The sequence below is a fragment of the Lepus europaeus genome, chromosome 12 (genome assembly GCF_033115175.1).
Source record: "Lepus europaeus isolate LE1 chromosome 12, mLepTim1.pri, whole genome shotgun sequence".
NCBI lineage: Eukaryota > Metazoa > Chordata > Mammalia > Lagomorpha > Leporidae > Lepus > Lepus europaeus.
In genome coordinates this window covers 13,359,560-13,373,679 of record NC_084838.1, presented here as the reverse complement: position 1 = coordinate 13,373,679, position 14,120 = coordinate 13,359,560, and the positions used below count along the sequence as shown (strand labels likewise).

The window sequence follows — 14,120 nt, the reverse complement described above, 5'->3', positions numbered from 1 at the left end:
ATGCCAACTGCCTCTGATTACAACACAAAGTTCAAAATCCAGTTCTCCCCCTCACTTGCTGTGTGATGTGACATAGGCACTTAACCTCCCTGGGGGCCAGCTTCCCAATCTATAAGACAAGGGTAAGCGCCATCCCATCAAAGGTTGCTGAGACTCCGTCAAATGCCTGCTGTATCACAGGAAGCTCCAGAACAATGTTGATGGAGTGGGCATTTACCCAGGGGCTAAGACATTGGTTAGGGTGTCCGTGTTCCGTATCAGAGTACATGGGTTCAATTCTCAGCTCAGGCTTCTGATTTCAACTCTCTGTTAATGCAGACTCTGGGAGGTGACTGCTCAAATAGCTGGGACCCTGCCACCCATGTGTAAGACTTGGATTGAGTTCTCAGTTCCCAGCTTCAGCACCAGATCTGGCCCAGCTCCAGCCAAAGCCAGTGGATGGGCGCTTTCTCCATGTATCTGTCTCTGTGCGTCTCGGTGTTTGTAATTGCTGGCTTCCTCCTCCCGGCCCTGGCCCTCCACAAGCGCCTCCTCAGGCCATCACTGTCTTTCCAGGAGGCCTACCTGTCAATCTCAATGAAAGCTGCAGGAAAAATCATTTCCCATATTCTCAGACAACAAACGACAAAGCTGTTATTTACTGAGTGTCTATGAAATGCCAGGCTCTGAGCAAGAGCTTTGTTTATATTATCTTGATCCTCATCCAACTCTAAAAAGTTAGAGACTGAGACAGTGCAGTGTAGAATACAGGTTTGCAACCACACTCACTGCCTGATGTTTACTGCCCCGTACGACCCTGTGCAAGTGACTCAGCCACTCTGTGCCTGTTTCACCAGCTACTTAAGCAAAGAGAGAGAGAGAGAGAGAGAGAGAGAGAAAGCAAGAAAGGCGGGAAGAAAGAAAGACAAGACAATGAACAAGGCAGCTTCTGTGCAGAGCTCAGGAGGCTGCCACACCCAAAGGCAGCCCCCTCAGACAGCCAGCACTGCTGCTACCAACACAGCCACTATTGCAAAGCAGGCCTGCAGTCCTCATTTTTCAAGGGGAGAACAGAAGCACAGGAAAGGCCAGTGCCTGTGCAAGGAGACAAAGCTAGCAAGTGACAGAGCAGAGCTCTGGCACCCCAACACACTGGGCCGTACTTACTGGGAAAACAGGATGGCCAAGCCAACAGGTTCTCTCTCTTAAAAGCCTCATGATTGCATTTTAACTAAAATTCAGCATGTGGACCTAGAAGACCTTTCCTTTGGTTCCAATCCCACCACTTACCACCTAGGCTTGTTCCATGCCCTCTGAGCCTCAGTTTCCTCACCTGTATCTTGGATCTGGTATCTGTGCAGCCCCAAGAGGACGGCACGAAGGCTGATATGAAACCATGAATGGAAAATCGTTACGTTCCCGCTTGTTGGAACCATTTCTCTTTGTATCTACCAAGGAGGACCAGAGTTTCAGACACAGAAGCAGAGATGAAACAACAGACATCAAAGACTGAAAATCAAATAATCAGTATTCTGAATATTAGCTTAAAACGGGAGAAAACTTGCCAACATCAAGGAACAAGATTTTTTTGGCCAGGAAACACCCTGACTCCCATCACAGTCACAGGAAACATCTAGCCGAGAATAAGTACAAGGAGAAGCTACACACAGTGCCTAACAGAGAGAAGACATCCACTGGGCGCTGGCAGGGTGGCTGGGAGGCGGCGAGGTGCTGGGGACAGGAGGTGCATGAGCAGCAGTGGCCTGAAAGTCAGGAGATTGGGTTCTAGCCCCAGGTAACGTCACATAAAGTCATTTCACCTCTCTGGGCCTCAGCCTCCTCATCTCACAACAGAGGACAGGCTTCAGAATCAGCTGTCCTGGGTTCAGGATTAAACCTGGGCTCGTTAGCACTCCGTCTGTACCTCGGTGTCCTCATGGGGTTAGATTATGGGTGTAAAGTACTTACAGTGAAGCCAGGACCCTGGAGATGTTCTCTCAAAACCCTTGACAGTTCGCAAGGAACAGAACTGTGCCCACCTGGTGTTAAGGCCCTCCGAGCCCCAGACTTGCCTCCTCTAAAAGCAGCATCTTCTTGGTCAGGAGCTCTTCCACCTGCTCCAGCTTCTTCCGAGCATCTTCTTTCACCTGCTGGATTTCAGAGCCGCCCCCTTCTGCTAGGCTCTCCACTGCTTTGCTGCAAAAACAGGCAAAGGGGTGAACATCTCAACAGCCCCAAAGAGACCAGGAATATTTGTTGTTGAAAAAAAAAATTAACACCTGTAACTCAACAACATAGATGAGAAAAAGTAAGAATCACCCACAATCTCATCACTCAGGATTGTACACAGGCTTTCAGACCATTTCTACAAAACACAACCTTTTTGGACATATCAATGAGCTGGTTTTTACCCCTTAGTACATAAAAAACGTCCTTTTACATCAACATATATAAATCATTATGTGTCTTCATATGTAAAAGATACATATTAACTCACTGTATGAAAGGTGCTAGAATTAAATCAATTCCTATTTTTAAAATATTTCAATTGTTTCTGGGGCTGACACCGTGGTGTGGTAGGTAAGGCTGTAATACTGGCATTCCATGTGAGTACCAGTTCCTGTCCCAGTTGCTCCACTTCCAGTCCAGTTCCCTGCTGATATGCCTAGGAGAACAGTGGAGGATGGCCCAAGTGCTTGGGCCCCTGCACCCTGTGGGAGACCCCAAGGAAGTTCCTGGCTTCTAGCTTCAGCCTGACCCAGCTCTCGTCATTGCAGCCATCTAGGGAGTAACCCAGAGGATAGAAGGTCTCTCTCTGTATCTCCTGCTCTCTCTTTAACTCTTTCAAATAAGTAAATAAGTCCTTTAAAAAATAGATATTTCAGGGGCCGGCACTGTGGTATAGTAGGTTAAGCAACTGCCTGTGGCACTGGCCTCCCATCTGGGTGCAGGTTTGAATCCCAGCTGCTCTACTTCTGATCCAGCTCCCTGCTGATGGCCTGGGAAAGCAGTAGAAGATGGCCCCAGTGCTTGGGCTCCTGCACCCACCAGAAGAAGCTCCTGCCTCTCAGCTTCAGATCGGCCCAGCTCCAGCCATGTGGCCATTTGGGGGGTGAACCAGTGGATGGAAGACCTCTCCTCTGTTTCTCCTTGTCTTTGTAACTCTCCCTCTCAAGTAAATATATAGTATTTAAATATATATATTTATTATATATATTATCTATATTAACACACACATAACACATTCGTCTGATAATGCTCCTGAACGTTCTGAATATAGTTCCTGGTTCAAAGAAAGCATCCAATAGATGTCAGTGTAATTTATTATAATAAGCAATGTACAGTAAAAGCATCCTTGTATGTCTACTGTCCGGTGAGTTCCTGAGGACAGATTTCTACATGGAATGGCTGGCTGGGTCCAACCATAAGCACACAGGTAAGACATCCTGCAGCTATTACCAAATTTCCCACCAGGAAGCTTCCCGCAAGGCACGCGTCCACTGGCGGCGCAGGAAAGGTGGCGAGCTAATGAGACAAACCACCGCAGAGAGAAGCGGGATGCGGCACCAACCAACCTGCAGGAGTGAGGGCGGATGCTTCAACTTGTGCCACCCAAGGGAAAGCAGGCTAAATGCTCAAAGTGTGTGAGCGCCAGTCTCCGCACAGGGCGCAGGGCCCAGTCTCCGCACAGGGCGCAGTTGGGGCAATGACGCAAGCAGCCTGCACTGTGTGTGACCCCAACAGGAAACGCAGGGTGAGCACCGCTGTGGCTCCATGGAAGATTCTCTCCAGGTGACGAGTAACGGTGGGGAAGGCATACGCCAGTCAGACCCAGGACCTCAACCATGGGCGCCAAAAGAAAACCAGGGCTGGATGTGGATTTGCGAGGCTCAGACTCTGAGCAGTCAGTGTCTGATTTCAAGAATGACTGCAGGTTTCCAGGAGGCAGGATAATAAAGGAAATGGCTCCACCTAAAGTTAGTTTCTCAGAAAAACTGTACCACAAAAAAAAAAAAAAAAAAAAAAAATCTCTCCACCACCAGCCTCCCATGCCCTACTTGAGGGGTGTTTCAACCTTCCCTGGCTGACTGCCTTGTGCTCAGAGGCTCACATGTGCAGGCCACGTGACTGGTACTGAGAACCACGGAAAGTCAAGAGGGCCATCCTCGTCCAAGTCTCAAACACAAGGTGTCTGCAAAGAAAGACGTTACTCGGATTTTTTCCTCTCACCAAGAAGACTTCCGATGGCCCCCGTGCAATGACATAATTTTAATGAAATTCAGTGTGAACAATCGGGAAGACGAGCAGGGGCTCTGAGACTGGAAGGAGCGGCTTCCACGCTTCCACTCCGTTACGTCCTCAGTGTGGCTCTGCGTAAATTACCTCTCACACCTCGGTTTCCTCATGTGAAAAATGAGATGATTACCTCCTAGAATTGAAGTGCTCTCCCACAGGGTGCCTCTGCCCCTCGGATCTGAGCGCCTGGCATCCGAGCCCACAGCCTCACAGGCCAAGGCCACACTGGCCCCGCTGAGCTGCGGCGAGAGGCCCCATTCCACCCCACTGCTGGGGTCTGAGCCAAGAATAGATCATCCACGGGCCAGCACCGAGGCCACCATCTCCACGTTCTGATTAATGCCATTAGACACCCTCGGCCCCCACTCCCTCTGCTCCCCTCTGGCTCGGCACCGTGGCAGATTCATGGAGACCCAGTCATTTCCGTCACCCTGTGAGGGGCACTGCATTTGCCTTAAGTACCAGCAGCCCCTCCTTCCGGAGCCCTGGGTACAAGATTATCCCCGTCCTGAATTCCATCTGCCCACTCACAAATGCAGCAGCCCCGGGCTTTGTGGAGCTCCTCTACGACCCGACCCTTGCCCCTCGACCCCCACCCGGCCCAGTCTGACCCCGACGTTTTACCCTCTGAGTCACAGACACCGTCAGGATGCCAACCGCAGTTTTTAACAAGCAGGGGTATTACTCTGTTTGTTTTGTGTTTTAGTTATTCCACTAAAATATACTCCCAATAATAAATGTCCCAACTTTTCATTCATCATCTTTGTATCTTACAGTTACTGCAGCAATAAAATTTATACCCAGTAGTATGGTGCAATTTTCCTCTACTAATGGAATTATTATTTTTGTTTGTGTTTTAAAGCTTCAGAGATAAAATTTACTCCCAACAATATGACTGCTTTTGTTTTTAATGTCCTCTTACTCTAACTGCTAAATAACATCAGAAAATCAGCAAACAAATGCTTACTTCACAACATGACAGAGGGGGCTTTGGTGTCAGCCCAGTTCCAGCCCCTTCACCAACCTGGGCAGCTTTCCCCACTCCTGTGAGCCTCAGTTTTCTCTCCACTGAGATGGGAATGCTGGCTGCCTCACTCGATGGTTACAATGATCAAATGCAATAAAGCAGCTGAAGTGCCAGGCCCAGGGTTCAGGATCAAGTAGGACCTCACTAATTGCTAATTCAAGCCTTCTATCCTTGTCTTATCTTACTGAATCTGAGCTAACAGAAAAGGTAGACAGCAAGACCTAAGGAGAGGAAAGGTTGCAAGAAATTGGTCTAACATAGTTTTCCAACTAATACACAACAGAACTTTCAGTAGACACCATGCTCACAACTTTTTCAATACTCAACACTTTCTCTTGATTCTTTCCACTCTAAATTCTAGTTCATAGGAGAAAACCAGGGGCATTTTCTATGGCAGATCCCATATCCCAACCCTGTGCCTCCCCACCATGAAAAAATCATAAAGCAGAGAAAGTGAGTTGAGAGCATCACACCTCATATTAGTAACAATATTTCCCATCAACAAGGGTCCACCACAGGTACACAGGGGGGTGCTGAGCAGTTAGGGCGAAAGGAAAGGAAAGGCACACGCAGCAGTTACAAAGCAGACACTGTGGGCACATCCTACATCCACACAAGCAAATAAAAAGAGCATGAAACCTAGTGTCAGACTGGAAGTCAGGGACTTGGGTTCTAATCCCAGCTCTGGCCTTTCTGGCTAGAAGTCACCCAACCAAGCTCAAATCCACTCTAAGTGAGGGTATTCCTCCAGATCTTCTGATCTCCCAGGATAATCAGGAACTGCAAATGGATGTGAAAACATTTTAGGCTCCGAGCATGCTATACACATGGTGCTGTCACTGTATGTCTGAAAAGTCTGTGAGAGACCGGCGTGGGCTAGAGGACGCTGGCGTGCAAAGGGCGGCCAGGATGAGACAGGGACGAGGTCCACCAGGGCAAGGCTGGCGCAGCAGATGCGTAGAATCTGAGAGTGGCATTTGGGGAGGACTGGTGGGGGTGAAGGAGGAGCAGGTGGTCACAGGGAACCGCTCTTAACCCTAGACAGAGTAGATCTTGACCTCCTCCTTCCTACCCCTCACCAAGGACTGCTGATTCTGTTTCCTGAATGTCCTTCCAGTCCTCTCCACCCTGCCCAGATCACGTGGCCTGCTTCCCAGCTGGGCTACCAGCTCCCACTTGAACTCCCCCTACTGTCCACTTTCCATCCAGCATCCAGAGAGACCTCGGAGAAACAAAACTCTGATCGGCTTAAAACGCATGACCACTTTCCATCTGATCTCAGGGGGAGACCGAAATCTCCAGTATTCTCTAGTTCTCACATCTGCTCAGACCCCCACATTCCCTTCACCCCTTACCTCGGTCGAGCCCCACTTACCCCGGGATCTCCTCTCAAACACTATGGCTCAGTGACGCCTTCCCTACAGGGTTTCCACTCCTGCAGCAAGACACTCCCCTACTCCCTTGATTTCTCTCTTCTCCCACTCTGTATGTACACCTTTTTTTTTTATTATTGCAAGCACCTTATCACCACCAGCCCCACTAGAATATTAGCCTCAAGGTCAACACTGTGGCATAGCAGGTTAAGCTACTGCCTACAGCACCAGCATCCTATACAAGCTCCAGTTCGAGTCCCAGCTGCTCTGCTTCCAATCCAGCTCCCTACTAATGTGCCTGGGAGAGCAGTAGAGGATGGCCAAGTATTTGGGGCCTTGCACCCAGGTGGGAGACCCGGGAAGAAGCTCCTGGCTTCAGCCTGGCTCAGTCGCAGCTGTTGTGGCCATCTGGGAAGTGAACCAGTGAATGGAAACTCTCTAACTCTGCCATTCAAATAAATAAATAAATAAATAAATTTTTTAAAAAAGAAGAATGTAAGCCTCATGTACCTGTCTGGATCACCAGTGTGTCCCCCAGAAACCTACTCCAATACAGCAAATGCTTGACAAACATTTTCTGAGTAAATTAACGAAGGTGGACAAATACAAAGGGCCTCGAAGCCCAGCCTGAGAGTTGGGGAAATACACACATGCAAACTTTAACACAAGCCTCCAAACTCTGCATCCTGCGTGCTGGTACTGAGGAATGCACACAGGTCTCTGTGATAACACAAGTCCTAGCCCAGACCAGCAGGAGCGAGGGCGCTGAACCCAACTGATCAAATTCCGTTACTGGGCCTTAGGCCTGATTAAAGAGCCTTGGCCCCCGACCCAGAAAATGAGGTGCTTCCAAACAATAAAAAAAAATGTGTAATTCTGGCTGTACTCAGTAATTCATTCTCTCATCCAAAAACACCGTGTGGCCAAGCTGAGGTTAACTCAGAGAAGGCCAGGAAGGGGCCCTCGGTCTGCTCAAAGCCCACAGCAGGCAAACGCCCAGGTGCGGGCGTGGCACCGAGAGTGAAGCCGCGCCCTCGGCCCGGACTCCTGGCACCTGGCCCACCACAGCGTGGGAACGAAGCATCTTTACACAGCGGGGCAGCCCTGGGACGTAGGGAGCAAGGCCCCGCACTCCCTGGTGTCCTCACTTTCCCCACTCTATCGCTGCCCCTCCGTTAAACTCACAAGTCTGCAGGTGTGACACACAGCTCACCAGGCTGTGAGGCAGATCCTGTGTGGCCCAAGCAATTCCATCATGAATGGTTCTAAATCATGAACTGGTCACAGGCTATAGTCTCTGAACTGTGCTTGCTGTTCAATAAACACAGGTTGCGGATCCCTTATTCAAAATGTTTGGGATCTTTAAAAGTCTTTAGAATTTCAGATTTTGAAATATCTGCATATATGCAATGAGATATTTGGAAATGGGGCCCAAGTCTAAATGTGAAATTCATTTATGCGTCATACATACATGGCCTCGAGGTAATTTTATGCATTATTGTTGGTGCACCTGTGTTCTGATTGGGATCTCTCCTAAGGTCAGATTGCATGGTGACACAAAGTTTTAGATTTGGAAGCATTTCAGATTTCTGGATGAGAGATGCTCACCCTGTATGTGTTTGAACAAATGACTGAACTAATGAAAACTTTCATTTTCAAATGTTTTTTAAGCTCTAGAATCCCTTTCAAAGAAAACATCACAACGAATTCTAGTACATATATTAGGTTTCCATTTTAACAAGTTATTCTGCTTGAGGCTCCACCTTCCGCCTCCCTGCCTCTCCCTCCAGGACCCTTCAAGTCCCCTAGGCTTTTACAGCAATAAGAATGAATGCTACCAATACAATGGGCACCACAGATAAACCTCACAAATTCGCTGCCAAGGTAAGAAGCCAGACATGGACAAGTACACACTGGAAAATTCCATTTATATAAAGTTCAGAAACTGGCAGAACTCAGGACTTGTTGGGACATGGATTAGAAAGTGCCCAGTATCTCTGGCGAGAAAGGTAAGTTCTGAAGGCACACAGGGGACTTCCGGGAGCTGGGAATGCTGTGCACCCAGATCTGGAGGTGGCTCCACGGTTGGCTTTGTGACGATTCACACTGCTGGACACTTGGGATCCAATCCAGCTCAATTTCCCCTAAGTCTTTAGTGCTGTAAAAGCTGGGAATTAAACAGAAACAAAACCCTCCCTGGGGTCCTCAGAGCCCCGCTGGAAAACAAGCGGCTCAGGAAAGTCCTGGGTCCTGTTCTGACCAAGCAGGCAGCCAGCACCGGAAGCCCTGGCAATCTGTAAGCTTTGGGCAGGATGATGGGTACTCACGAGGCTTTGATGAGCAGCCGCTCTCTCTCCTGGAGCTCCCGCTTCAGACTTTCCACTTCCACCTTGAGCTCAATGTTCTTCCAGATGAGAGGAGGAAAGAAAAGAAAGAGCTTAAAACACAGGATCCGTGCCTCATGGCAGTGGGGAAACTGCCTGCAGCACAGGCTAACTAGGCGATGCCTGTAATGGGCAGATGTCAGATTCAAAAACCTCACTAGCCTCGGGGCACAGGGAAAAGGGGATTATTAAGCACTGGTGGTCTTGAAAGAAAGCCCTGGATTTGTGGAGACTTGGAACAATTATGTAAATGTTCCAAGGCTCTAACAGCCAGAGCATTCAAATATCAAGGCGTAAATGTCACACAAGTGAGGCTGATTTAAAAAGTGTTTGCCTTCCACCAGGCAAATTTACAAGCAGTTCTGCAGTTTGCTTTCACCATTCCAAAGCAATTATTTCTGGTTGTTTACAATCACGCATGTGGTGGTTGTAGCAGTAGGAGCATGTTACAGCTTAAAAAAATAAAACATATGGGTAGAAAAATAGGAGGCCACATCACTACCCATCTCATTTCAATGTAAGATTTCGGGGTGCTCACAAAAAAGCCACAACCACACGGGGCAAGCTGTCTGCAGGGAGACCAGTGTTCTCTTCACCCACTGGAACAAAGGGAGTCACTCACAGCCTTGGGCTTGCAACGCAACGTGAGAATCCAAAAACAGAGTCTTTGGCAGATGGAACACAACAGGAGACAACAGAGCAGTGGTGGGCTTCTCACACTTATCCACAAACATCCCCCAGATGGAATATTAGATGAATACATGGAGTACAGACAGGAGGGCTAGGTGCATAGCTTGCAAGAAAATCACTGTAAATCCAAGTTTTCTCCAAAATCTCTCTCCTCTTTTAATAACCTGTCTATTTTATATTCCACTCCAAACACATGCCACGCCGTTGGTGGAGCACATCCTTCAGGTTGAGACGTGCAGCCAGAATGGAAACATCATGGGACCGGGAAGACGTGTTTCAAATTCTGTCTCTGCTCTTTCCCAAGAGGAGAGCACGTCCGTTAGACTATTTTTCTCAAGGATGCTATCTAAATTTATAAACACATATATAAACTGTATTATATATAAGTATATATTTTATATTCCAGTAATTCCTGAACCAAAAGTCAGGATGCCTTCTAAGTATAGGATGGAATACTATGAAGCTATAAAGAAGAGTGAGGCAGTTCTTAAACGACTATTAAGGGAAGATGTTTTTAAGCGAAAAAAGCAAGGTAGAGAACAAAATATGCTTATGTTTATGTAAGAAGAGGATTTACACACATACACATATACACACGTGCATGTACATGGAATTCCTTTGTGTGAGGAATGGATAACATTGGTTAGATCTAGGGGACCAGGAGACAAGGGTGGAAGAAAGTCTTTTCAGTGTAAACCTATTATGTGTTTTGAATTCTGAGCCATGTGTACTTACCCAAAAACTTAAACTGGGGGAAAAAAGCAGGGGAGGGGAACTAACTCGGGCCATCTAATCAGACAAGGGGAAGGAGCAGCTGGCGCAGTGCAGGACAAGGCAGCAGAGCGGGCTCGATACACCCCCCTCCCCGCCCCCGCAGAGCAGCTACAGGCATCAGACAAGCTACAGATCGCCCCCAGCCTCGGCTTCTTCCCCTGGAAGAACGGGGACAGTCCCCAATGCACAGGGCCGAAAATTAGAATAAGCTAATGTCACAAGCTCTTGGTAAGTGTCTGCGGAATGAAGGAGTGAGAGCATGAGCACCCACTGGCTACGTGGGATGGTCTGAGATGCATGGACACATATTACACAGAAAAGGGTTTCCCGTAAACTGGGACTGTATCAGCACTCCCTTTCCAGAAAAAGGGGCATCCTCATGGCCTGTCCACCCCCACGCAGAACGCAAACAACTGTGCCCTCGGGGACACAGGAACTTCTCAGGTCTTGCAAAGGCTCAGCAGTACAGTCCGATCCCTCTGCAAGACAAGTTCATTTAAGCTCATCTGCTGAAACTCAAGGAGAGTTCTTTTTCCTCCTTCAAAAGTTTCCACTGGTACAAACTTCAGAGGAGAAAAAAGTGGAAAAATTCCCAGGCCAGGGGCTAATCTACCAGAAAAAAGCCACGAAATGGGCACTGAAATATTGTTTGTACTCGTGTCTTTTCAAGAAAGCCAAGTTCTGTTTTCAACTTTCAGAACCAAGGTTTGTTTTCAGACAAAGACCTCCAGGTCAAGACTTCAAATGGGAACAGACTCTCTTTCTGACAGTCATAAGCAAGCACACAGGAATACAAAAGAGTCAGATCACAGGAAAACTGACAGTCCTAACGCTGGGCTGCCACCGAAGCCTCGACAAGACAATGATGATAATTGTCATGCGTTCACTGTGTGTGCAGCTTTTCATCTGCCATCTCATTTTAATCCACACAAATAACCCTGTGACACAGGGATTCTCACTCAACTCTGCAAGCCAGCTCAGAGAGCAGAAGCGACCTGCCTAAAGTTACATGAGTTGGTTGGTAACAGTAGGATTCAGTTCCAAAGCCATTCCACTGGCTGCTTCTAAATAATTATTAAAAAGCAACTGGGATAGCAGATCACAATTCTGAATTTCAAGAGTATAAAAGACTTCTTTAAAAGTGAATCATGTGGCCCCATATAGGCACCGGTTTGAGTACCAGCTGCTCCACTTCTGATCCAACTCTCTGCTCTGGCCTGGGAAAGCAGTAGAAGATGGCCCAAATCCTTGGGCCCCTGCGCCCACGTGGGAGACCTGAAGGAAGCTCTTGGCTTCAGATCGGCACAGCTCTAGCCGTTGTGGCCATCTGGGGAGTAAGCCAGCAAATATAAGACCTTTCTCTCTCTCTCTCTCTGCCTCTGCCTCTGCCTCTCTGTAACTCTGCCTTTCAAAGAAATAAATAAATCTTTATACGGCTCACTAGGCTACTCCTCCGCCTGCAACGCCGGCACCCGGGGTTCTAGTCCCAGTTGGGGCACCAGTTCTGTCCCAGTTGGGGCACCAGTTCTGTCCCAGCTGCTCCAATTCCAGTCCAGCTCTCTGCTGTAGCCTGGGAAGGCAGTGGAGGATGGCCCAAGTCCTTGGGCCCTGCACCCGTGTGGGAGACCAGGAGGAAGTGCCTGGCTCCTGGCTTCGGATCAGCGCAGCGCGCCGGCCATGGCAGCCATTTGGGGGGTGAACCAATGGAAAAAAGACCTTTCTCTCTGTCTCTCTCTCTCTCACCTGTCAATAAATAAATAAATAAATAATAAACTCTACCTGTCAATAAATAAATAAGTAAATAATCTTTATTAAAAAAGTCAATCACGTACCTCTTAGCTTAATATTAAGGTCATCCTTGTATCTTTATGCTCCTCATCATACAGCAAACTAAGTGAAAGCAGGTCTAACCAATCACACTAAATCTGAGAACAAATACTAATCAAATTTCTGCTTGGGACGTCTATAGGAAAATACACAGGGCAGCAGTGAGAAGTGGGCTACTCACAGTTTTGTAGATGTGCTCTGTGGGGCCATCAAATTCCTGCTGCATTCTTTCCTCGAGGAAATAGATGCGGAGTTTTAGGTTAAAGTTTTCTTTCTTCAATTCAGTGATTTGCTGGCAAACAAGCACAGAAGTGATATTTAAGTGAACAACAACAACAACAAAAAGCAGAGGGTCCAACAGGCAGGACCTATACGAATGCCCACAGCTTCCCAGGACACCAGATGGATTCAAGTGTTCAATCCTGCAGAGCACTTCCCTGTGCCACAACTGCACCGCTCCAGAAGAATCAAGTAGTTACTGAGTCACTCAGCAGACTCGGGACAATTTCAGCATCAAAATGAATAATGACAGGAATGAATAATGAATGAAGGAAGAAGAATCCATGAGTTCACACTGATAATAAGTGAAGAAGTAAAGAAAGAAAAGGATGGCCGGCGCCACGGCTCACTAGGCTAATCCTCCGCCTTGCGGCGCCGGCACACATACCGGGTTCTAGTCCCGGTCGGGGCACCGATCCTGTCCCGGTTGCCCCTCTTCCAGGCCAGCTCTCTGCTGTGGCCAGGGAGTGCAGTGGAGGATGGCCCAAGTCCTTGGGCCCTGCACCCCATGGGAGACCAGGAGAAGTACCTGGCTCCTGCCATCGGATCAGCGCGGTGCGCCAGCCGCAGCACGCCAGCTGTGGCGGCCATTGGAGGGTGAACCAACGGCAAAAGGAAGACCTTTCTCTCTGTCTCTCTCTCTCACTGTCCACTCTGCCTGTCAAAAAAAAAAAAAGAAAGAAAAGGAACGAAAGAGGGAAATTGCTGCTTTACCAAAAATTTAAAAATAAAGTTAATAAACCTAGAAGAGTAATGGAAGAGAAAACCCCCATTTCACAGCCTCTGCATCACAACTATCTGAGCAAGACTCATCAATACTGGTAGCATTACACGAAAATCATGGGAGAACCTCTGTTCACGGCTTCAAGATATCACACCACAGCTTCTTAATTACAAAAGGAAAAGGCACCTTTACAATGTGGAGAACTTGCAAATACCACACTCATCATGAGAATACACTGTTATCCCCACTGACCGAAGAAAGTGACGCCAAGGGCTTCCTGAAAGTAATCTGACATAAATCCTACAGGGGAAACCACTCCACCTGAAGAGCTGCTGTCCACAACTGTTAGCCCGTGGCTAGTCAAGAGGACTCAATCAGACAAATTTAGATTGAAGGCATTCCGCACCACAACAGGCCTGAACTATTCAAAAATCTTAATGAAAATCTTAAGGCAAAAATAGTCAACTAAATGGAGGTTAAAGAGGCCTGACCACTAAGTGCAATGGAATCTCAAATTAAAAAAAATAATAATAATAATAATTCTCCATGACAACTGGGAAAATTTGAATAACAAAGTTATATTAGATTACAACACTGCGATTGTGACATGCTGAAGAACTTAAGGGTGCTCTGTTAGGATAAATGCAATGACTGTAATGAGTAGGGAGGGAGGGGAACAGAGATCAAGCTAATGTAGAAAAATATGAGTTGGAGAATCTAGATGAAGAGTGCATGGATGTTTGTTGTACTGTTTTGCAACTTTTCCA

At 47.6% G+C, this 14,120-nt stretch overlaps 1 protein-coding gene across 1 annotated transcript in view; it reads right to left on the bottom strand.

The window, feature by feature from the left end:
- The window catches only part of CDK5RAP2 (CDK5 regulatory subunit associated protein 2), a 211,424-nt gene that overhangs the window by 162,372 nt on the left and 34,932 nt on the right, over nt 1-14,120 (bottom strand). The window contains exons 4-6 of the mRNA XM_062207679.1: nt 12,532-12,642; nt 9,003-9,079; nt 2,052-2,175 (exon numbers count right to left, since the gene is read on the bottom strand). Coding sequence (XP_062063663.1) covers nt 2,052-2,175; nt 9,003-9,079; nt 12,532-12,642 — 312 coding nt within the window. The remainder of the gene's footprint in view (nt 1-2,051; nt 2,176-9,002; nt 9,080-12,531; nt 12,643-14,120) is intronic.